The following is a 24,426-nucleotide window of genomic DNA, read 5'->3' on the forward strand; positions in this document are numbered from 1 at the left end:
ATATATGTGGGGGAGAAGTGGGTGCCTTACCAAGCAGATTTATAACACCTTGGGCAAGGCACACCATCAGTAGGCTCTCCACATGGTGGTTGTTTTGTTGTTGTTTCCATTATTTTACTTGTGATTATGTTGCACTTATCTTTCTAGAATGAAAGAAACTTCATCCTCCATTATAGATAAGTTGCTCCCAGGAAGTTTGAGGATGTGGAGTAAGGTTTTTAGCTGCATCAGAAGAGCAGTTGTCAAGGAACTAATGAAAGACCATTGAAGGTCTCGATCAGTGTCAGTTTGTCAGCTTTACGCACGCTTTCATCAGAAGGTGATTACTCCTTAGCAGAGGAAGAAAGAAAAGTGGTAACTAATTAAAGAGAGATATTTAAGTCAGAATATGCAGCTTTGAGAGTGAGTACCATCACTTACTAATGGTTGTATGATTCTAGTTTACACTTGTTATTTCAGTTTTATTTTCCTCATATGGGTGACTAGGATTATTCTAATAATACTTACCTCAAAAGGGTGTAGTGAGCCAAATGAACCAACATACAAATAATTTTATAAAACACTATGTAATTAGTAAGTAGTATAACTGCTATAAGCTAGCATGGTGCCACTGGAAATTTCAATTGTACCTTAAAGCATTAGGAACACAAGTTATTTCTCCTCCTTTCTCAGTTTATAGTTGTTTAAAATGCATAGTGCCTTGACATATCTTACCCTGAACACTATGAAATCACAATGATTTCAGATGAAAGGGCCAAAACATATAAGGGAGGGTATGTGTGCAGGTCCACGCAAATAGCAGGTGTTATTAACAAGATCTTTGAAATACCACAATTGAACAGGTTTAAGAAAATTTACTCCAATATATTATGCTGAAAATATTTTTGTCCACTGACTCAGTCAACATTCTATACAGTCAAATAACCACAGTAGTTTCAAAGAATAATAGAATCTCTAATCAGAAGTTATTGGAATTTTGAAATTCTTACACTTTGGAGGCATGGAGTAATAAGTAATGTTTAAAATCAAAAAGTTATATAATAAGAAAATGTTGAGAGAGGGTCTTGCTCATGTCACCAATGTCTCCGATATCACTCTCACACTGTTATGTGGGCTTGTCATAAGTCACTAGTCAGTTGATTGACTATTTAAGGTCTCATTCTCCCTCCCTCACCACAAGGACAGTAGTAACATCCGATATTCTTTATAGCCAAGGATTGCCAGGATCCATTTTATAAACTGCAATGAGGGCAGAAAGAAAAAAAGTATATAAAAATATTAATGTTGTTTGGATGCAACCTACAAAATGTTTTATATATTTTTTTATTCTCAGAGAAACAAACCAACCAGAGTTAATTAAGCATAGTCTGCACAGATGAGTAAGTCTGTACACATCAGTGGGCATATGCAGTGGATGGTAAAAACATATGGAACATATCACATCCCAAACACCAAAGAGTTCTGAGGAATAATTAATGAGCTGCATAAATATGGGCAAAATAAGCCCATTTTTATATCTTCACATTATTAAACCTAGAACAAATCTTCCTCTCCTCTAGTTGGTTTATCTTATAACAAATTTCTGACACAAAAGAGAACATTTGTTTCATATTTTATTGAATTTCATTTATATTAAATTAAAAATATATTTCTGACAGATTCATGTAACAAAAAGGCAGAACAGTTTTCAAATTGTTCAGCTGGGATGATCAGTATGGAATGAGGCAAAGCAGTTCGCATTCTATAATTGCCTTGTACAGGTACAATTCTTTCCCAAGAGCCAAAAGAGGATCCTTGAGAACTAACTGAAAAGCCTAATTACATAAATGTAAAATACTGTTTCTCCCTCATTCTCAAATAACAACAGGAATGAGGGAAAGGAAGGAGGATGGGTAAAAGGTTGGAGGAGAAGAAAGAATAAGAGAAAGTATACTAAAAATATACCTAACATTAAAAAAGTTAGTATGTGTTAGGTGCATAATCCTTCATCAATAACATAGAAAAAAATCAAAATAACATTACACCACACACAATTGGCATATCCTATTGTGTAAGCGAGTGCAGAGGTTGAACACATCACAGTAGTGCTGAACACAGAATCACAAGTAATGTCAAAATGATAACTTCCAACCAAAAAAGAAACAATCACAAGCCAATTACTTATATACAAATCAACCCTAAAGACAATTATGTTTCAAATAAAGATGTCCACAAAAGAAAATCAAAGCAACATTATACTTATTTACAAATGCAACTAGCCATGTCTTCAACAAGCTATAAAAATACTATTCACATTTTCAAACATACAGTAGTATTTTTTGTTTGTTTATTTCAAAAAGGCAGCTAACTTTGAATGCATGGATTTAAATAAAACACTGATGGCTTACCAGCAAGGTATTTTTGCACCCCAATCCTTTGAAGATACTTCACAAGAGAGAGGGCTTGTTTTCTGCTTACAAGTTAAGAAAATAAGGAAGTGAGTACAAATGTATATACCTTAAGCCTCTGCCTTTTCAGTAAAGTGACTCCCTCTCTCACCCAAACTGATGTCAGTAAATTACTCTGATGCATGTATAAGATGAATGTTTGAGAGTAGATTTAAGATGACTTTTTTTGTGCTATGAATTGTCTTGCACATTGATCTCACTTTCATTTGATCTTCTTGTAATGGTGCTCAGGAAAGAGATGAACTAGTCATACACCATGGGAAAATGCGGTTTCAACATGCAGCCACGCAATCCCTGGTGCTCTCAACATGAGAAGGAGACACACCAGCCAGGGAGACATGCATTCAAAGTTAGCTGCCCTCACACAGCTGCTCCGTTTAATAATCGACCCATTTAACAGCAGTACCAGTTTATGCTACATATTTCAAAGTACCTTACTTTAAAAGAACACCTTACATATCTACATTTAGAAAATAACTTTCGTAGTTGATTACTGGAGTAATCCCAAAAGGGTTCTTGGAGTGCTATGGTTGTAGTCCCCTCACTCCCCCCTCCCAGCCCCTGAGAGATCCAGAAATATACAGGAAAATGACTCTCACATTAAGGGAAAAGGACAACCCCCAATTAACTAAAAAATCTGGAGATGACATTTGAAAACCAGATTCATGTCAATATATAGGAGGTATAATCTGCTTTCCTTCACAAAGGCTATAGGCCTAGGGGAAATATCTACACATTAGGGATAAAAATAGCAGTAAAGGCAAAGTGGTTTGGACAAGTTAGACTATTGCCTACAGGTATGAATCTTTGTTTTCCTATATTTGTATATTTGCACAAATATAACCACTTCTCATGATATAGGGAAAGCTCACTAGAGCGTGAAAAGAAAAATGTCCATAAAGAGCAAAAGTAGGTAAAGGATGGCATTCTATTAAACAACATGGATTTTCATTAACATGAACTGTGCTCATTATGTATTTGTTAGATGGATGAATGATCCAAAAAAGAATCGCAGGTGGTTCTCAAAGCTGAATAGCCTTTACCTTTATGATAATAAGACTCCTCATTTGGGAGAAAAAAATTTACAGCAGCTACAAAATATTTACGATCAGGAACAAAATAAGATGAATAAAGTAAATAAGTTAATTTACTGGCAAAAATAACTTCTTCGTTATATGTACAGCTTTTATGTAAAGATTAAATTGAAGTTCTACCAAGGGTAGGTGGACATATGTGAGTTTCAAGATTCATCACAGGGCTAACTCGTCTCAAATTCCTATAGGGAAGGACACAGAGAATTGATCTTCATGGGAAACCATAATTTTAATAGCTTAGATATTCTCTATGCAGTAGTTTGATGGTTCATTTAAACAGTGTCCAAATTGCTAGAATCTCTTATGAAAAAATCAGGCATTCGAGGGCAAAGATGAAATCAGTATTTCACAAAGTGGGGTGTGGGATCTCAGAGATCCACTATGGCTTAAGAAAGGAACAGGACAGCATCGGGGGACTACGTTGAACTGGGGTGGTGGAAAGGGAAGAGAGCAGTGCCAGTTGTGTCAATGGGCAAAAAAGGGAAGGATTCTATTTTCCTCTAAAGCTCAGAGAGAAATAAATTTTTCTGTGATTCCTAACAAGGTAATCACTTACTTGCAAAGCTGACTGTCAAAGAGTATTTTCCAGAGGAAGCATGTGAATACCCCCGTGAAACTGGGGCTTAGAGTCATTTTAGCTCGTGACTATAGAAGCACTTACTTCTGTCCAAAATATCACCTGGCCAGGAATTAGATGAGGCAGGGGCCTGCAAAAGTGACAGATCCTACATTTTTGGGCCTCTACAAAATCAGTGAGACTTGAACCGAGTATCTGAAATTTCTATTATTTTAGAGAGACTTTTAATGAAAAGAAAAAAGCAGCTCATACTGCTAAAAGATATTTGCCCCCACAAACACAAGGGCCCCTGGCCCGAGACAATGCCCACAGCAGCTTCTTGTTTCCAACTGCAGAGAGAACTCAGATCTCTGGGATCAGAAAAATTGTATTAGTTCTACCCAGAAGTATAAAAACTGGCCCCATTGTCATATCAGTAATAATGAGGTCTCCACTGATAATGATCTTTTAAAATTATACCTGATCTCATATGTATAATATTTGTTCTTAAGCAAATAGCAACCAGGGGATACCAATCTGCATTTATATGTTTACATGGGGCAAGGCTGTCCTTCGAACTGATACACACCAAAGTCCATGTACACAAACAGAGGCACAGTAGGACCCTCTGCCCACAGTATATACAGTAGAAGTTAATTTATCTGGTTTTTTTTTTTTTTTTTAACAACTAGAAGCTGATGTTGTAGGATCAGCTCTAGGATCCTCTGCCCACAGTATACAGTAGAAGTTAATTTATCAGGTTTTTTAATAACTAGAAGCTGATGCACCTGGATTTCTCATTTGCCCTATAACAGTCATCATTCTAATAACTAAAGTCCAAAAGAATGGCAATGCTGTAGTTTGAAAAGCTTGGTTTAGCATTTATTTATCAGAAAAATTGTGATTCTTTGTTGTCATTTTTGGAGGCAAGAGGGCATAGTGAGAAAAGAAAGGACATATCACAAATTAACTGTATTTTGTTTGTTTGCTAAATGACACCACTCTTTTTTTTTTTTGTCTCTGCATAAGGTAATAGAACATTTACATTTTCTCTACTTCATCTTGAAGACCCTTACTTAGTCATATGTAACATGTTTGCCTGTTAAATTCTGCAAGGTGGTGTTTATTTAAAAAAAAAATAAATACAATTTTCTTTACATTTAAAAAGTGATAAAGGAATAAGAGAAGGAGAAAAAATTGTTCATTGTAATGCTTTAAAGCAAGTTTTCACAAGTGGAACCATATATGCCTACTTTCAGCTAAACCCAACAAACAACAATTTTAAATGGCAAACTTATTTTTTTACTATGCAAAATCCATCCTACATTTTTATATCCTGCATTTAACTTTGTTACATTATACTTGTGGTTAGTTTTCTAGTTTGATTTATTTAATAATATTAAAATCATTTAACATCTGATAACCTAACTAAATCTACATCTTACAGCATTATCATGGTTCTGTCCAGTTATATACATGCTTTCATGATCACCTTTTCTATTACCTTATGAACTACATATACAAGTTAAATTATCAACAATTACAGATGGATGAATAATTCCAGTTTTGAAATAAAGGTTAGATAGCTCTAGAAAAACTTGTATTTACATCCTTCCCTGTCAGGCTTAAACAATTTTAATTTTCTTTTCATTTTTGATACTTCAAGAAGCACATTAATAGTCCTTCCAACTTCATCTAGCAGCAGAGCCTCACAGTCCTTTTCTTGATTTTTCCTTAGCATTGTAAATATGCACAATCTTCATGCCATGTCTTTCCTTTAGAAGGTATTAGCTCACACACTATAACACTTAGAACACTATTTCTTCTCTTAAATTAGATATTCAGTCCTTCTCCCTAATCTACAAAAAAGAATCACCTGATTTTAGTTTGTGTGTTTTAATAGAAATTTGAGTTTTGCATTGTTTTTCATGCTATTTTAAGAACGTTACTGGAGAAAGGATTCTCATCCTAAGCTGTGCTACTAATACTATGCAGAAAACCAAGAGCTGCTTGGTAGTCTAACACCTTTTGTGGTGCAGATGCTTTGTGGTTCTGGATCTACCCTAGATCAGAGACCATCTTTCCTCACCTATTTACCACTTTCTTTAGGCAATCATTTAGCTGCAAAATTTTTCCATACCTGAAAATAGGATTGCCCAAAATAGGTCTAATCTATAAAGTTGGGTGATTTAAAAAATATAGTCAGTGTAATTTTAATACTAATTTGTCTCAGATTTACATAATTGATTCTGCAAATTTCAATTGCTACAATTGGCCTCTGGAATCTGATATCCCCCAAAGCACTTTGAAGACTTTAACTGACATTTTAAAATTCTACCCTACTGGGCTAAATAAGTTATTTTCTGGAAGGAATGCAACTTTTTTTCTCCCTCTTATACATGCTGAAATATGTTTTCCCAGGGGGGACAAAAATAAAACAAAAAACGCTCAAACAACTGAAGTCAATTATATACTACAGAAATCATTCAAAAGAATTATAAAGTGGTGCTATTAGAAAGCATTTGGGTCATTTTGGATTATGCCTACATGCGTCTCTAGGTATTACCCAACACGTAAAAGTCTTGCATTCTTAGGAGGAAAGAGACTACATTCACTAAATACATTTCTGTTACCTTAACAAACAGTTAAAAGTTTGTTTTAACTATTTATTTTTTCCTTCTCCAAAATGAGTGATTCTGCTTTCTATAGCCCAGTAGAAACCATATGCATATTGTAAATCAGAAAAAAAAATCAAGGTATAGTATCCAAAAAGAGGGCTGTGATGACTTGATGCAGATTTATTTAGAAAGGGAGGCTTATATTCAATTTTTCATAAGGACTGATATGAGATCCCTTTTCCTAGAGACTTCTCTGAATGGATAAGAGAGCCCTGAGCTATTAGATTGTGGCCCCTGAATCACTCTGTGTCTTTAACCCTGAAAAGTTTGAGGGTGAACTTCACTAGAAGGAATCTCAAAAACCCTTCCCCTGCTCTACCATACTTTTTCAGCTTGCCTCACTTCTTATAGCTTAGAAAAAAACCAACTCCAATGTCTCCAATATTCTTGGCCAAGGACCACCATCTGCTTTTGGTTCAATGCTGAAGTTAGAATCTAGATAGGCTAATTAGTCAGTGATGCAATATTCTCCTAGACCAGTTTATGTTTGAATAATATTACTGAAATTATCCTATTTGTCAACATCAACAATTTGAAGGATGTTTAACTTATATCCCAAATGAGTTTAAAGGAGATATCTTACAGTACAACCGATTATATGACAGCTATTCACAAGAGACTGTGCAATCTGATTCTTTGAATGCATAGAAAAATTAAAATGTCATTTTAATTAAATCTCCTAGATGATAGAATTTTGAAGTTGGGGATGATATTCCATTTATCTGAGTGTTCCCCACAAAACATGGTGCTTTTAGTAGACACAGTTAGATAAAGGAGGTTTGGATGGATGGATGGATTTACTTGTTCAGAATAGGAAGAAACACAAATTTCTTTGGATTTTTTTTTTCTCTAAACTTTCTCTGCCTTAATAGATATTTTTACTCTACTCTAATTAATTAATCTTATACTATTGACTCTAATTTGGTCCCAATATTTTAACATTAGAAAGAAATATTTTTAAAAAATCTAAATGACTTGGGGTAGAATTTTCAGAAAAGGGGGACTTATATCTAAGTTTCCTAATTATTGATGTGAGGCCCCCTTTACTTGGAGACTCATCTCTGTCATTTGTTCTCATCCTTCATCTCATCAGGTATTCTTTCAAAATGATACATAATAATGATGGTTCTAGTACTGGATGCAGTATATGAAGAAAGGGAATTATATAAAGTATCAAAAGATTAGTGTGTTGGATAATAAAATAATTGCATGAGAAGATTTTTCACATTTATTTACAACTTTTGACCCAAGGACCTATCCATAAGCTTTGAATGTTTGTGTTTTTCTTTTTATTATACCAATTTATGTGCAAAGAGTTACCTTCTACTTCATATAAATAGTCTCACACTAGAAATTCCATGGAATTCAAGCCAATCCTTACTCGCATTCCTTCTTACGAAGTATACGAACTGAACAAATTTCCTTGCGTAGCAAAGGTGACATATGAAGATAATGTGCTGGCCTCTCATCATAGTCCCTGGATACTGTTGCAAGGTTCCTAATTTGCTTGGTTTGGCATTTCCACAGTCTTTATCTTAGCTCTTTTTTAAAAAATGTACTTAAATTAGTTAATTTGCTGGTTGCTTCCATATTGCTTGATTCAAAATCCAAAATGGAGTTCAGAAAAAGAACAAATAAAATTACAGCTTAAGTGCAAACTACATTTCTGAGTATCTGCCAGGTAGACATACCCAATCCAGTGTGTTTCTTCCAGTTCAATAGATTCCCTCATTGGGCCACCCCTGAAAGTATCAGTAGTTTTCTTGAACCACACAGAACTGTCTCTTAGTTTCCCTTCTACTCTTCAGACAACCAACGGCCTATCAAGTAGTGTCATTTATGGAGAAAAAAAAAATGTTGAAAAATGTAAAGGATGAGGGTGAAGATAATTTGATAGCATGAAAAATATTAGCCTCCCTTTCTTATTTTAAAGATGGTGTACTTAAAGTAGTGACCATTTCACTATATTAAAATATTTCTTGCTTAAATTCTGTGAAGAAGCTTTGATGTAAACATCTTTGCAATTAGAAATTAAAGCCAAAAATAGGGGAGCAAATATAAAGGAATCGGTCAGAGCAAAACAAAATGAAAAAAAAAACAAAAAGTCTTGAAAACATAATTACTAGTTATAACTTTGATGGAGATTTTTAAATTATGAAAGTTGAACTGGCCATTCTTACTTGCTAGGACAGAAACTGTTGGGGAAAGAAACTGGATTCTCAATTTCAGACACTATCATATGTTATAGAAAATGTTATTCTTTTGTTCTAATGGAAACTTTATTATGATTTCCAGGGATGCTAAATATGCACACATCAGTTCCTGCAGATAGGAACAGATAGCATGGGTGTTTCAACCATCTGCTTTTTAAAAAAAAGAAGAGAAAGAAAGCAACAAAGAAAAAAAAAGAAAAAGAAAAAAAGTGACAGCTAGTTTGATAGCAGGCAGCATTGCCTTACATTTTCTGGTCCTTCTCTAGCTGTTTCATTCTCATGACCAACCCATGCAGAGAAATGAAGAAATATTGTGGTTCCTCCTATCTTTCTCTTTCAGTCTTTCCCTCTAATGTTCAAGTTAGATAAGCACATAACTATCATTGCATCTCTATATCTTCCACTGGGAAGTGTCAAAACTACTGGCCTTGGGATAGAAGGAAGACCACCAGAGAAAGAGAGGGGGGTGGGGAAATTGGAGCAGGTGTGTCTCTCCACCTAAAAACCACAACTGAGCTTACACCACAGTATTCCGGTGTCTGTAAGGTGGAGGTGGCAGCACAGTGCCTGGCTTCAGGGAGAACTCAGAGAGGTATTCAGGATTCTCTGCCACAATAGGCCGGATCCGCCCATTCTGTTTATAAAAATATTTTGTGCTGTACTCCTGCAGGTAGTCTGGGTGCTGAAGGGTGCTCCGAGGTGGCAGGCTGTGGTTCCAGTAGTCAGGGTTGTCAAACGCTTTCTTGGCCTTCTCTGGCACTGACAGTACGTTGTTCTTCAGGTACTCAGCTTTTCCCAAGGTGTTGGCAAAGGTGTTGAGGTACAGTGGCTCATTCACATACTCATCCTCGGCCTTGGGTGGACCATTGGATGCATTGTGATATTCGGGATTATCCAATGCTTGAAGGTCTCCATTTTTTCTCCGAGAAACAAAAGGGTTCTCCTCCACTGGATTCAGGTATTCTAAAGGAATAAAAAAAAATCAGCTAACCTCTAGTTTCTGGAAAATATTAATCAGACCAAGGTTATACATAATGGTTAGCTTCTTTGCCTAGAACAAAAAAACCCACAGATTTGTTTTCATGATTTCTCACAACAAGCATTTGTGGATCACCATTGTCTTATGAAAAAAAGAATAAGTGGGTCAAAAATGTTTATAATAAAACAAGAAGCCAACGAGGCCAGAATCAGAATTTCTATCTCCTAAATTTTTCTTTCTTTTTAATTGCATTTGTCTCTTCTGCATATGGGGCTGGTTGTTTCAATGTTTTTGTTTTCTAAGAGTTATTTATATTAGGAAATAAGACTACCTATTAGGATTAAATAGTCTTTAAATATACAGACAACTTAATTTCTGTAAAGAATATTGAAAAAACAAAGAATCTATAGCTGAGTTCCATGCCAAGATGAATAGATGGAGTGAAGAAATCAAGTTTTTTAGTCTCTATGGTTTGCTATGATTGCCTATACTGGTAACAGGGATTTGATTGAAGATGCTTCTGAAAAAGGTTTTACACGTGGAAAAGAAAGCATCAAAGGAAAAAAATTCAACTGAAAAAGCAAATCTAACAGATAGCTAACATGCCTCTAGTTGACTTGCTTGACATTACATACACTTCTACTTAATAGTAAAGTATAATTATAATATTGCCATTGACCAATCATAATCACAAAATAGCAAACTATCAGCTTGAATCATATAAAATAGCCATTTTGCACATTGAAACCAGTCAATTAGTGCCTATTTTGTATGGATCAATCTAATAAATCCATCCGGTATAGGTATTGGCCTAAAAGGTGCTAATAATTATCACCATTCTCCTGAAGGTTAATTCTACATCTATGTCTGTAATATAGACTGCATATAGACATATACACACATATATTGTAGGTCCTCTAGTAGTCCTCTCTTTTACTATATACACAAAGCCCTAAGCTATTCCTATTTTGAATTCAAGGCATGAAGAGGGCACAATTCTTTGTTGAGAGGCCATTCTGAAACAAACTTTCTATCTCTTATCCTTAGCCCAATAAGTAGAGAGAAAAATCCTATTAAGCCAGGATTATTTTTCTCCAAATATATGTATACAGAATAGGTAAGTACTTAGCATCATTTATGCAACTTAAAGGGCAGTAACGAATATCCCACTATCATATATAGGCCTTTACAAGACACTAGCATTTCATCTTCCCAATTCTGTGAAAAAGAAGTACAAGACTTATTTTTCCAGTTTTGTAGACAGAAAATTGAGATTAAATGATGTGTGCAGGATACAATTAGTGTTGGGATAGAATTCAGGTCTTCTAACTCCTCTTGCATAATCTTCTTGTTCTACTGCACTGTTTTTTATTATTGCCCCTGCAGGAGTTGGGTGAACTTTATGCTTAGTATCAAGTTTTAATTTGACAAGTGTATGAAAACATTGATAAGGATTGCAGAATTTGGTCTCGCTTACCAGATCACTTAAACTTCTTAATTGAAAGAATAGGAATGTCTATACTAAAATTCTGTACTCTCTGAGTACGAGGTTAGACTATAGCAATGTTTTATAGAAATGGAGCTTAGTGTTCAGAGATAAAATCTGAGAATACAGTGTGACTCTATAGGGTGACTTGCTTTTCTCTTAACCTTACATTACTTTTCCTCAATGCAATCTACTTATATATTGTCCTGATGCAAACTTATATAGCTGTCCAATAACTTTACGGTTGGAGTGAAAATCTCCCCAGAGAAGATTCTTCTTTGGGGTGAATCTGCCAAGTCTTCACAACATCTACATTTGTGTCATTACTAGGCTACTATGAACATCCAAACTCTTCATTACATTTTTATATGTATAAAAGTTTTATATATGTAAAAGTTTTATCTAGACAGATATATTTTAAAAGGTTATTTACAATTAGAGATCTCTAAATTTTGCTTTAAAGGAGAGAACATAACCATATAACAGGCCCTTCTCAGCGTCTTAAAATGTAGTTTACTGTTGACACTAAAGACTGCAAGAGACATGATCATCATTTTTTAATAACAATCATCTATCTTCTCTGTTGTGATACTGTTAGCATAGAAGAAGAAAGGCTGTTTTGTTGCAAAATTGAAGCATTATTTGATTTGGGTGCTTAACATTTCTACTACTAACTTTACAAAATTATTGTTATGCTTTGTAAAACCACAAATTATTATTTTCAAATCTTGGTGGTATGCTTGTAAGTATATACAGGGTCAAAACTTTAATTTTTGAAAAATGTCATATAAAAACATAATATTTTCCTATAATAAACTAGGTTGTTCAAATGTCATCATTTAAATGAGTCAAACAAATCTTTTATTAGTGCCATCAAAAGCATCAGGCACTTTTGCCAACAATACCAGTCTTTATGATCTCCGCAATTAAGTCCAATAAAGCTATGGTCCTGACACTTTGTAGTATGCTACTTCATTCAAATATTTCAACAAAATATGTTTAGAATAGTGCTTCTCAAGACTGATTGCTGTATGCAGATAGCCTGGGGACCTTGTTAAAATCCAGATTCCTATTCAGATGGGGCCTGCCTGAGATTCTGATTTATATAAATAATAATAAATAATGTGGATGCTGCTGATTCAGGGACCATACTGCAAGTAGCAGTAGCCTAGGCCTTTACTGGGTCACAAATGTTGTGCTGGTCAGCTATCTGGCGATTTCCATTCTGTACTTCGTTTATCTTGATGGAAGTGAACTTCGAATGGCAATCATTTCTGAATAATCAGTTCATACCTTGTTTGGGTTTGTCTCGCATAGGAGTCATGTAACCCTCCTCATCCAGCTCGCCTCGTGGGCTCCGTTCTGGGGCAAACACGGTGGGGTCAGCGCTGTACCTCTGGGTGCTACTGTCCTCTTGGACATGGGGTGCCACTGGCTTGCGTAGGGTGCCATTACAGCAGGAGTCATCAAAAATCTCAGCAGTAGCACCCTGTGCCACAGGAGCTTCTGGAATTGTGCTAGTTGGGGCTCTGTAGGGCACAGACACTCCTTGTTCTGCAGCAAAACCTCCATCTCGGTATACAAACTGGTTCTGTTAATAAGAGAAACATATGTGGAGAGAAGGTGTTGTTAGAAATAGTTTAAAAATGAATGTTAATAGCCACAAGGATATCAAAGCCAGTCTTTTAGAGAATAGTCATAGTATGTATTGTTTTTTTTTTTTTTCCCTAGTGGCTAATGAATTTGAGTTACAAACTAGAAACACCTAAAATTTCCACTTTTCTTAAAAGATAAATCATCAGAAAATAATTTTGAAATACACATTCTAGTTTTATTAACCAATTGAAACATATTCTAATAAAAAGTATTTGATGCCCTTTTCCCACAAGTGCCTGTATTTAATATAAATTTCAAAGTGAATTTTTATGATAAATGCAAGTGTCATTAATTATAGACAGTTGTCATTAAGAATAGAAGTACATGGATATATTTTGAATAATCCTATGTCTTTATTGCCTTCTAAAATTCTGTGGTTATTATGAATTTGAGGCTGTAGTACCTAACTAGAGGATCATCACTATAATTCTGACTTTTTAGTACATGACCTATAATCAGGGAAGTAAAGATCACCTCCACATCCAGAAGCATAATTTATATGCCCAGGTAAACCCTTCAGATAAAAATTGAAAGCTACTGTTGATGCATGATATCTCAGTTTCGGATTATCAACTGAGATAAAAACACATCTCCAAAGGCAGCTACACAAGGTACACCAAATTCTTAACTCACTGTTGGCAAAGGCAAAATGAGGAAATTATGCAGAGACGAGAGAGGAAACATGGTAAGCAAAGACCAAAAATCCTAAAAGATGAAGGTTGATTGTGAAATACTTACTCCTGACATGGGGGTGTAGGCAGGAGGAGGGCTGTGTCCAATTTCACTCTAATAGGAAAGAAAAATGGAATGATGGATATAATAAGAGGCAATATGAATGAAAAAATTAAAAAAAAGAAACGAAAAAGAAAAGCCACATGAGTCGTATGAACCAAAGGGGAAAAAGTGCACAACAGTGAAGCTTCCTAAGCAGCACAATTGTATGCATTCTGACCATAAGCAAGTTTATTTATATGTTTTGAGGAAAATAAATATTTTAATTCAATCCCTGAAAAGGAAAATTATACAGAAAAAGCAAAATTTTTCAATGGATTAGAAAAGTAAATAATAAACATTCTTCTGATTAACCCTAGAGGAAAGGAAAAAGTAGTAAATGAACTATAGCTGTAAATGGGAAGCAGTTTCCTCCTTCACGTGTCAAAAGATTGAAATGGCCATATTATCTGCTATTATTTTTTCTCTTCGAATAAATGTTTCTGGAAGGAGATAGCAAGAGATTTCGATTTGCCTGGAATAATTTTTGCTATCAAGCTACACTTACTTTTCACCACTTCAGCAAAGGGTAAACTCCTTAGCCTCTCCTGATTAAAAGGTATATGCTATTTTATCTTCAGTCTTACATTTTTTTGTTTTTTTTTTTTTGAAGTTAAGAAACAGCAGAAAATTTGGAAAATCAATTCCTTTCCTGAAAACACACTTTAGATTCCCTTTATGTATTTATAATGAGTCAAAATCAGATTTCAGTTAAAGAAACAACAACAAAAATACATCTGTATTTTTATAGCTTAACGCTCCATCCTATGGGCTCACTGAAAGAGTATATAAAAATATAATAAAATATGAAGGACAGTGTTCCTTAGGGTAAGGAAAAAGAGTTGTATGATACTAATTCTGTTTCTTAATACAAAAATACATTATTAAACACATTTTTTGAGAACCTACTGTCTGTGTACCAGGCTCTTTTCTAGGCACAGGGATAATGCAAAACACAGACCCAAATCACTTGATTTTATGAAGCTTATATTCTCTGCAATCCAGCTTTAAGTAAACAGAGATGACTAAAATAAACCTCTAAGATACCTTACATCTTTTCTGTTTGTTTGTTTGTTTGTTTGAGATGAAGTCTCGCTCTGTCACCCAGGCTGGAGTGCAGTGGTGCAATCTCGGCTCACTGCAAGCTCCGCCTCCCGGGTTCACGCCATTCTCTTTCCTCAGCCTCCTGAGTAGCTGCGACTACAGGCACCTGCCACCATGCCTGGCTAATGTTTTGTATTTTTAGTAGAGACGGGGTTTCACCATGTTAACCAGGATGGTCTCGATCTCCTGACCTCGTGATTCACCTGCCTCGGCCTCCCAAAGTGCTGGGATTGCAGATACTTTACATCTTTTAAATGAAACAGATAAATATTATTCCAGGTCAATGTTCATATGATTTAGATTCATGAAGCATTCTAAGAAGAATATGGTCCCATGGAAATTAAATGTTTAAAGTAAATCAATAACAACTGGATAATATAATCTCCCTTAACTAACTTAGTCTGCTGGACTAATCAAGGGACACGGTCTGGACCCCTATAGTGAGTTTATATCTTAATTTTCCCCACAACTATGGTGGCATTAGAATATTTATCTATTTTCTTCTTTAGTAACACAACTAACAACACATCAAAGATTATGACATGGAAAGGCAGAGATATATTTAATATGCAATACATAGGAGGTGCTACTGTGCAACAGACAGATCGTTTAATGACCTGGGCTCCAGTTCCAATGATGAGTGGTGTGAATTTGGTGAATCATGAAACCTCAGACCCTCGTTTTCATTCTTGGCCTCCCTATTTTATTATTAATAAATATGAATTAAGATAACGTATATAAATGAACTTTGTAAACTCTACACTATTATAAAAATGTAAAGGATATATCACATTTAAATATTCATATCCACGAAATTGAATTTTTAAAATAAAGCAATCAGGATGCCAAAGCTACTCATCAAAGAGGCATTTTAAAATGCTCACCTGTTCTCTAATCACATTAAATACGGGCATGTTTTACTATATTTTAGAAATACCTGAAATCCAGTACATTTGTTCATAAAATTTGAGGAAAGAATATTTTATAGTCCAGTGATTTGTAATATAGAGTGATAGTACAGGAAATATGGAACTGACTGGTGGAACTTTACCAAATTACAAACTCTGGCCTTACCCTCATCATTAAACACCAATTATTTGGCAAGTATTTAACAAATATTTACTAAATCTCTACAGTGAAAGCACAGGCACTGTGGTAGATGCCAGTGATACCACCATATACTAAGAAAGACATGGCCACTGTCCTTTTAGAATTTACACTATCATAATCTAAGATTGTTAGACGAAAAGGCAAGAATGAAACAAGGCAATTTATTTCAATTCTATGATTATATATTAGAATGCAAGGTATTCCAAAATATTCATAATTACTGGTGCTCCTTTGACCTCTTACCTTGCAAAAGTTGCTGTACTGGGTAATGTTTGACTAGAATTACAGCTGAGAAATGAGTATTGATTGCACATTTTGCATTTTACAAAACCTGAGACATAAACAATCAAAGGAACAACTTACAAGTCATTCTTCATCAGGGAACAGTTTATTGTCTACATTCATTATCTGGGCTAGGATGGCTGCCATTGTAAAGGCAATGGATTAAAACAACTGGGACTCTGGCGGTTAGTCTGTTCCAAGACATAAAGCGAGGCCATGCCCTATTAGAATGCATCCACTGTCCCTGCTTTGACAAGTCTTTCAGTCAGCAACCTGCCAACTCTGTATCTGGACAAACTGCCAAACAGCATCACAGTAATAGGAGCATCTTCATGAATTTTCCTGTTTTCAGCATTAAAATGGAAAAAATGCTAAGCAAAACCCCTTTAGCATTCATTGTTTTTAGGGCTACTGGCTGCTTTTTATGTTTCTGTTTCCATTTTTTCAGTTTGCTTTTTTCTCTGTTTTCCATGATAAAAAGCACCTCATTCATTTCCCCGTGGAAGGGCAATGCAGCTCCAAGGGAACATCTGTGAGGCCAATTAGCTGGGCTGGAAATGTGATATAATTGTTGTTTAAATATATTTAAATTACATGTTAATCACGATGTCATAATTTATAAGCTTTGAAAATAACTTTTTGTACTTCAAAGCCAAGCCAGATTTTACTTGTTTTTGCTGTTTTTAGTTTGAAACAAGCTCTTCTCATTTCTCTCTCCCTCAATTCCCCACACTTGAAGAGCTGAACTTTTAATATTGGAAAGAATGACAGCTGCAAGTAAATTGGTTGAGTAAAAATTAAGATCCTCACAGCAGTCAAAATGAGCTGGAGTGACCTTAAAGTTCTAAGCAGAACAAAGCAATGCTCTCAGTTAAAAGCTTTGTTTTTCCGTTGTGCTACTTTCTGCTGTCCATCAAAGTCCAGCTTTGCAGATCTTTAGGAAGCAGCACTGGGTGCATCTGTTCAATTAGCTGGTGAGGCGATTTACTGTCAGCAGGGCAGAGATAGAAAGAGGTGGGTTATGAACTGGCAGGTGATACTGAGTTTGTTCCTGGTGGGGGGGTGTGTAAGGGGGATGGATGGAATGAGTTTAATTCTGTGGCCATATCACTGGGACATTGTATGATTAACTTGGACTTAAATGCCAGAGATTATAGAGAAGGCAAGTATCAGCAAATGAATCAAATACGGTATTAAATGCACTTTTAAATACATCATGTTCTAAAATTTACGTTTTAGTTGAATGATAAATATTAGAACCTTTGTCTCATATGCACAGTATTTCTTATATTTGTATTGTTTAATATTGTTCCTGAGAAATTTTAATTATTAAAATAGATGGACTGTATCTTGTGATATTTTAAAAAATTATTATACAAATCTACTTTCGGAGGAAACAAAAATACAGGCCTAATGCCTAGCTTGTATCTAAATTAAACATGTGATCAATGAGAGTCATTTTCTAATCTTTAAATAATTATTACTTTCAATAGTAATTATAAGATTACAATTTCTAGGTTCAAGAAATACTCCAAATTCCTTTGACTAAAATAAAATGGCTCTGTAAGACGTTGCTAATCCATCAGCACTAATTTATTATCCAGACACTTCCACATAGTAACTATTAAAGGTTCTCAACCTTTTATCCTCCCTGACATATCTGCTTAACACTCTGATGGGCATCTCCACACTTTCACAGGTCACATAGCAACATACAGAAAATGTTTATTGCATTATGTTATAATTATTGCATTATAAATTATAATTCCTGATGCATGGTTGTAACTCTGCATCTTTCTCACAACTGAGTTCAACATACCAGTGTTTTGAGACATTTAGATTTAGGACCTTCATTTTTCACAGGGCAATCAGAAGGAAACAAACAGAATGTGTCCATATGTGCCAAACCCAATAATGGCTGGGAGAAGCCTACTGAGATTTCAGCTGCTGGCTGAATTTTATATATATTACACATAATGTCTTTTGTCTATTTATATATACATATATTTATTTATTCAGTCATTTTTCTATTTGGTTTGATTCTGTAGGACTCTACTTTTTTGAAGAAACGCTCTTACTCCGCACATACACACACACACCGCCCGCCCCCCCCCCCCCCCATAATGACTCTATGATCCAGTTGAAGAAATATTGACTTGGGCTCTTATTCTTTTGTTGTTGTTGTTTGTTTGTTTGTTTTTCGAGATGGAGTCTCACTCTGTTGCCCAGGCTGGAGTGCAGTGGCACGATCTCGGCTCACTGCAATCTCTGCCTCCCGGGTTCAAGCAATTCTCTGCCTCAGCCTCCCGAGTAGCTGAGATTGCAGGCGCCCACCACCACGCCTGGCTAATTTTTAGAGACAGGGTTTCACTATCTTGGCCAGGCTGGTCTTGAACTCCTGACCTCATGATCCACCTGCCTCGGCCTCCCAAAGCGCTGGGATTACAGACGTGAGCCACCGCGCCCGGCTGGCTCTCATTCTTTATCCACTCAATCTTGGAACCTTTCATCTTTCGTATATGTCTCATGTACTCATTTAATTAAAAAATTTGACAAATGGAAGCTATGAGTGGTATCTGTAAATATGAAGAAGAGTCAAGACAGAATTTACAAAGCATGTGGAAATGCTGTTTTTTATAATGCTTAATAATCCTGCTTTTCTTAAGTCAGTCCTCAAAGTCTACTTTAAGTCTATTCTGTTTCACAGATGAATACATGATGACTCTTACGGAAATTAAGAAATAGAGACACTAATATAGATATATTATGTACCTACCCTATACCATGGACTGTTTTAGGTTTTGTTTATTCTTATAAATTTGCAAGGTAAATAGCATTATTAAAAATTATAACTCCCATTTTATAGACAAAAAAATTGCGGAGCAGAGAAATTAAAGGATCTGCCATGTGCACACATCCATAGTTGGCTATCTGACCACAAAGCCCATCACTCTATGACCTTAACATTATACCACACATAGATTTTGACTTTAGCATTTCTATTCTTACTCATCTTTGCCCTCTCTCTTCCTTTGCGTTATGCCTTAACTATTTTCTCAAACAAATTCTTACAGTTTCTTTCTCTAGTTTTAGTGAAAAGAACTTAATGACTTAAGGAGGCATCTGAAACTCATTACCTTAGGTATAAAATGCTGATAATGTATTACAGTACTGCTCAACCCCACTTATTTTCACTTAAATTAGTTACAAGGACTTAAACTGGAAAGAAGGAAACTTTGAGTATTAAGAGTTAATAGCATATGTGTGTGTGTGTGTGTGTGTGTGTGTGTGTGTATTTTTCCATTCTTTCCTACAAGTCCTTTTTATCTAAAATCATATTGTGTATATATACATTTACCTACCTCACCAAGAGCAAAGCCAGCCCTGAAGCGGGAGGAGACAATTTTAAATAACTGGAGAGCACAAAGATTTTTCATGTGCTTCACTCTTGCTTATGGATTTATTGTTCCTAGTACAAGGCTTAGTCAATAAATTCTTCTTCCTGCTTGACTGAGGGTAAGTAAGCTATTGTATCCCCAGGCAGCAATTCCTATACCCTTTCCAAATATCAGTAGAACAAGAGGATATTTCCTTTTAAAATATTCATGACTAGATGAGTCAATAAAACGAAGCTGAAAATTCCCCTCACTTTACAGGTTTCAGCTTTAAGTTGCTGCTTTGAGCAATATTATGTGATGGAATCAAAGAATGTTATTAGCACAGTCAAAAAAGAAAGGGCATAAAGAAATACAATTTTCCACTAATGCCAACATTCCTTAGCTTCATTCAAGATAAGCAACAAGAATTGTGTCACCCTTCTTGAGATTAGTAATCACACAGAATTGATCTCTTTACCCTGGTGCAAGTTCTAAATTTTTGTATTGTTTGGTTGGTTCTAGCAACTTTCTCTTTTTTGGCATGTTTATATTCATTTCCATTAGCATGTTGTGATAATTGAAGCTTTTCCTAATTATCACTTAGCTACTAGCTAATGCGTATAGGTAGAAATCTAAAGAGGAAAACCTCTAGGAGTTTCTCAAAGACTTCTCAATAATTCTTTTCAGTTAGAGAGGGTAGGCTATTTTTCTTTCTTTCTTTTTTTATGTATGCTTAAGAACATCTAGTTCTAATGCAATGTCTTTAAGAACAGAAATGAAATCATCAAGCCTTTACTATGTGTAAATTCTGGAGTAGCCTAACTGATTCTTCAAATGAATCGTGAAGTTGTCTCTGCTTGTGTGGTTTTTATCCTAACATCATAAAGAGTGTCTGATGAAGATTTTTCAGGATGCAAACAATGCACTGGATAGGGCAACTTTTGAAGACAAAAACCCCACAGACCTAGAACAAATGGTCTCATGAAATCCTTCTACCTCCAGGATTGTATTCTTGAATATTTTTCACTAAGTCACATGACTTTTAACAAATTCCTTCGTTTCTTGGTCCTTTAGTTTATTTAATCCTAAAAAGAAGAATAGGGGTATAGGACAAGTAATAGGAAAGGTCCCTTCCAACTACCAAAGGATTTACATGTAAAATAAATTTTCTGCCTCAAGCCCACACGATTAGTTATTAAGTATTGTAAAATGTGATTAGCATTAAAGCAAAGTATCTTATAAAGTTTTCTCTCGTAAATCTTTTCAAAGTCGACTCATCACTTTTTCTTTCCTTTTTAAAGTGGACTATCTATTGTACAAAGTATCACTTAGGCTACATGCAGTATATGATTGATTGTATGTTTTTATGAGGCTGAACCACATTTGGATGATGATTCATGAAAATATAATTTTGAAATAAAGTTTTATAATTTAAAATTTTTATTTTACAGATAGAGACCCTGACACTCTGAGAGAGGTTGATTTTCCAAGGTAACAAAAATAGTGATGGTACTAGAAACAAGATTCCCTGAGTGCCCATCCAATGTACAATCCGTTATACCTTACAGTCTCAAATTAACATTTAATAAATAATAATAAGCATCTTTTAGACGTTGCATTTTTTGTTTTTCAGAAACAAACCTATTTATTTTTTAAATATAGCTGAAAGCATTTGCCTTAACCAAAACATTTGTTCTAAGCTGAAATACATATTAATATACTCAAAGTAAATTTAGTGACACTTTAATTTTAAGACAAACAGATATTAACTTTTGTTATTGAATAGGCTATAAGTTTATTAGACAAACGGGATATCCTTATAATATTAAATACCATATATAAAAGCTGGCCATAAACATATTAAAGTAGTATTTATTAAAATGGTACTTTATCTACAAAACAGGTTGCCCTTCACAGAGAAGAGATATGTTATTTAAACACTCTACCTATAAAAGCCAGTTACTAAAAATCGATATATACATACATGCTTATTGTCAGTTGATATACTGTTACCTTCATAATATTTATATCTGCTACTTGATATACTTTTACCTTCACAGCATTTATCTCCAGATCTGTCTATGCAATAAGATACTGTCTAGGGATTAAAATAATTTTTAAAAATAAGTAATCTATAAGGCAGGTTTGAACTAAGAATAAGAAAAAAAAAGACTATAAACACTTTGAATTTGAATGCCATAACTTTAGAATTTGAAATGTAATGTCTTTGCCTAGATATATTTCCTTTTGTACTATCAGTGAAGACTTAAATCTCAATTTTAGGCTCTGTGTATGTGTGGATACATATGTTAGATTCGTTTTGTACTATCAGTGAAGACTTAAATCTCAATTTTAGGCTCTGTGTATGTGTGGATACATATGTTAGATATATATGCGCATACACATGTATATGTATTAATATACATGCTAAGAAAATTAATAGCTTAAAACAAGATAACAAAGGTTATTTAACCCATACAATCAAACACGTTGTCTTTTACAGGCTGTTAACTCATTTGTGGGGCAGCTTTTGTTTTGTTTTTCTTATGTTTCACATGCAGATATTGTTTATCAACAAATAAGTGATGTTCACTAAAAAAAACCATGTATAAGAGTTCTACTTAGGAATATTTGTTACTCTATTTAGAGTTATTTTATTTACTGGCAAATAATAAGGCAACAGTGAAATATTCAATCTTCTCTTTAGTAATAATCCAAGCTCAGGATGCTTTATTATATATTCAACATTTCAGTAATAGTATTTAGAGCAATCTATGTGTGACAATGTAAAAAATATGAAGGGCACAGTTTGTGTATTGGCGGATGGGGAACAAATAATGTAGGAAATAGAATTGCAAATTTTATAAACCTTATTTTGGCATGTAGATTTTATTCAGTGTTTTAAATGATAGGTGTTGGCAACAAGCAAACAATTGAACATAATACAGATAAAGCCCTTCAGTGTTCCTATAATTGCAGTGTGGACCAGGTTGAAAATATCTTCAGTTATGCTAGTTTATGCAAACTGTTTACCAGATAAAAAGTGAATTTGTAACAATGGTTTATTCATACAACTACTGCTCTTTAAGCTACCAGGTGGCACAGCTGTTGCCGTAAGTAAAAAGATTTCTAACAGTCCACCTGGAATTAGGACAGCTGGTTCCTGTGAGCTGATCTGAATAATGTACTGTGAATACTCTGGTACAGCTACTGACAGAACAAACAGCACATGACTGTCCCATCAGCCCAGAGCAAACACTAGTTACATTTCACAGAAACAGGCTGGTATTTACAACTGATCTAGGCCAAAAAGAATATCAGATTGAAGGCAACACCCCAAGAGAAAACAGCCCTCCCCGAGAGCTACTGGTTGACCGTAGTCTAAGCAGCTTTCGCCATTATTGAAAAGCCCCCAAATCTGATTTTGCTGCATATAAAAAGGAAGAGGAAAAATATACAAAGCATTCCTGCATCTATTTGTGAACCATCTTGGAATTTCCTAAAACAAAAAAATAAATGACCAATACTTCTTAGTTGTCCATTTACATGGTTGCTGCCAAAGTCAACCCAGATTAGCCAGAATCATGGCCATAATAATTTTCTTTTAATTTCTAAAATTGTAACACTTTACTAAAAAAATGAAGGAAGCAAAAAATAAAATGGAACTAAAACTAGAGAATCTCATTTAAATCTGCCACTGGTACCACAGATGACCCATAGAGATGGTAAATGACTTTCTTCAGGATACAGCTAGTTACTAACAGGCCTAATTAGAAAAACATCTATCGGCTGAGGATCCTTAGATTGTCTACCTTAGCCAAGGACAGCCCAGGTGAAACTCTAAAGCAGGCAAAATCTGATCTCAATGTTTCCCCACTAAGGTTGATTTTGCAGTTTCAGGCCCGTGATTCTTTATTCCTAACAGAATTATTTCTGGGCCCATTTATTTCTGTCCCGGCTCTGTGGAAAATAGGAGTATATTGTCCTCCCATTCCAGGTGTACAATTCTTGATCAGTGACTCACACTCCAAAAACACCCTCAATAATCTATACTTTTATTTTCTGCCCAGAGACATGGCTTTAGCTAGGCCAGAGGGCATCTATTTAGTCTGATGAATTCATTCATAAAATCTTCTCAAATTGGTCAAATTGGTGTTAGTAGATTATGATGGAATTACTTCAGGTAACACTGAACTACTGAATACCATGTCATACCCATATAACTAACAGCTGCCCTGATAATCTACACTGATCTGTTTCACAGCATTTCAAACATCACATTTCTTAAAGTGAAATGGCCATCCTCTCCCCCTGGCTTGCTTGTCTTTCTTGGCTTGGTGAATAATATCAATAACTTATCCAGCTGTGCAAGTCAAATATCTTAGTGTTATCTTTGATGTCCCCTCTATCCCACTCCTTATATCTGAGCATCTAAGGTCTACCCTTTCAAACCTCTCAGTACCCCCAGAATCTAACCATTCTCTTCATCCTCATGGCCACTATTTCAGTTGTGGTTAAGGTGCCAAAAAATGTATCACTCCCACTGGGATACTTAGAGAGTAAAAGAAAGTGTTATTAATAATTATGCTTCTGATATAGAAGTAAACTAGGATGCACTAAGGAAAACAGGCACTTACGAAAATCTTAATTATGGTACCATTTCTTGACTAGAG

At 35.0% G+C, this 24,426-nt stretch overlaps 1 protein-coding gene across 4 annotated transcripts in view; it reads right to left on the reverse strand.

The window, feature by feature from the left end:
* Positions 1–1,596: 1,596 nt before the first annotated feature.
* The window catches only part of ERBB4 (erb-b2 receptor tyrosine kinase 4), a 1,171,999-nt gene continuing 1,149,169 nt past the window's right edge, over positions 1,597–24,426 (reverse strand). For 3 of the 4 annotated variants that reach the window (XM_054477568.2, XM_054477569.2, XM_063647921.1), the window contains exons 26-28: positions 13,848–13,895; positions 12,747–13,044; positions 1,597–9,951 (exon numbers count right to left, since the gene is read on the reverse strand). In XM_054477568.2, the coding sequence (XP_054333543.1) occupies positions 9,506–9,951; positions 12,747–13,044; positions 13,848–13,895 (792 nt within the window). In that variant the 3' untranslated portion in view covers positions 1,597–9,505. The remainder of the gene's footprint in view (positions 9,952–12,746; positions 13,045–13,847; positions 13,896–24,426) is intronic. The other variant, XM_054477570.2, reaches the window with a different exon arrangement.

Source organism: Pongo pygmaeus, chromosome 11 (genome assembly GCF_028885625.2).
Source record: "Pongo pygmaeus isolate AG05252 chromosome 11, NHGRI_mPonPyg2-v2.0_pri, whole genome shotgun sequence".
Taxonomy (NCBI): Eukaryota; Metazoa; Chordata; class Mammalia; order Primates; family Hominidae; genus Pongo; species Pongo pygmaeus.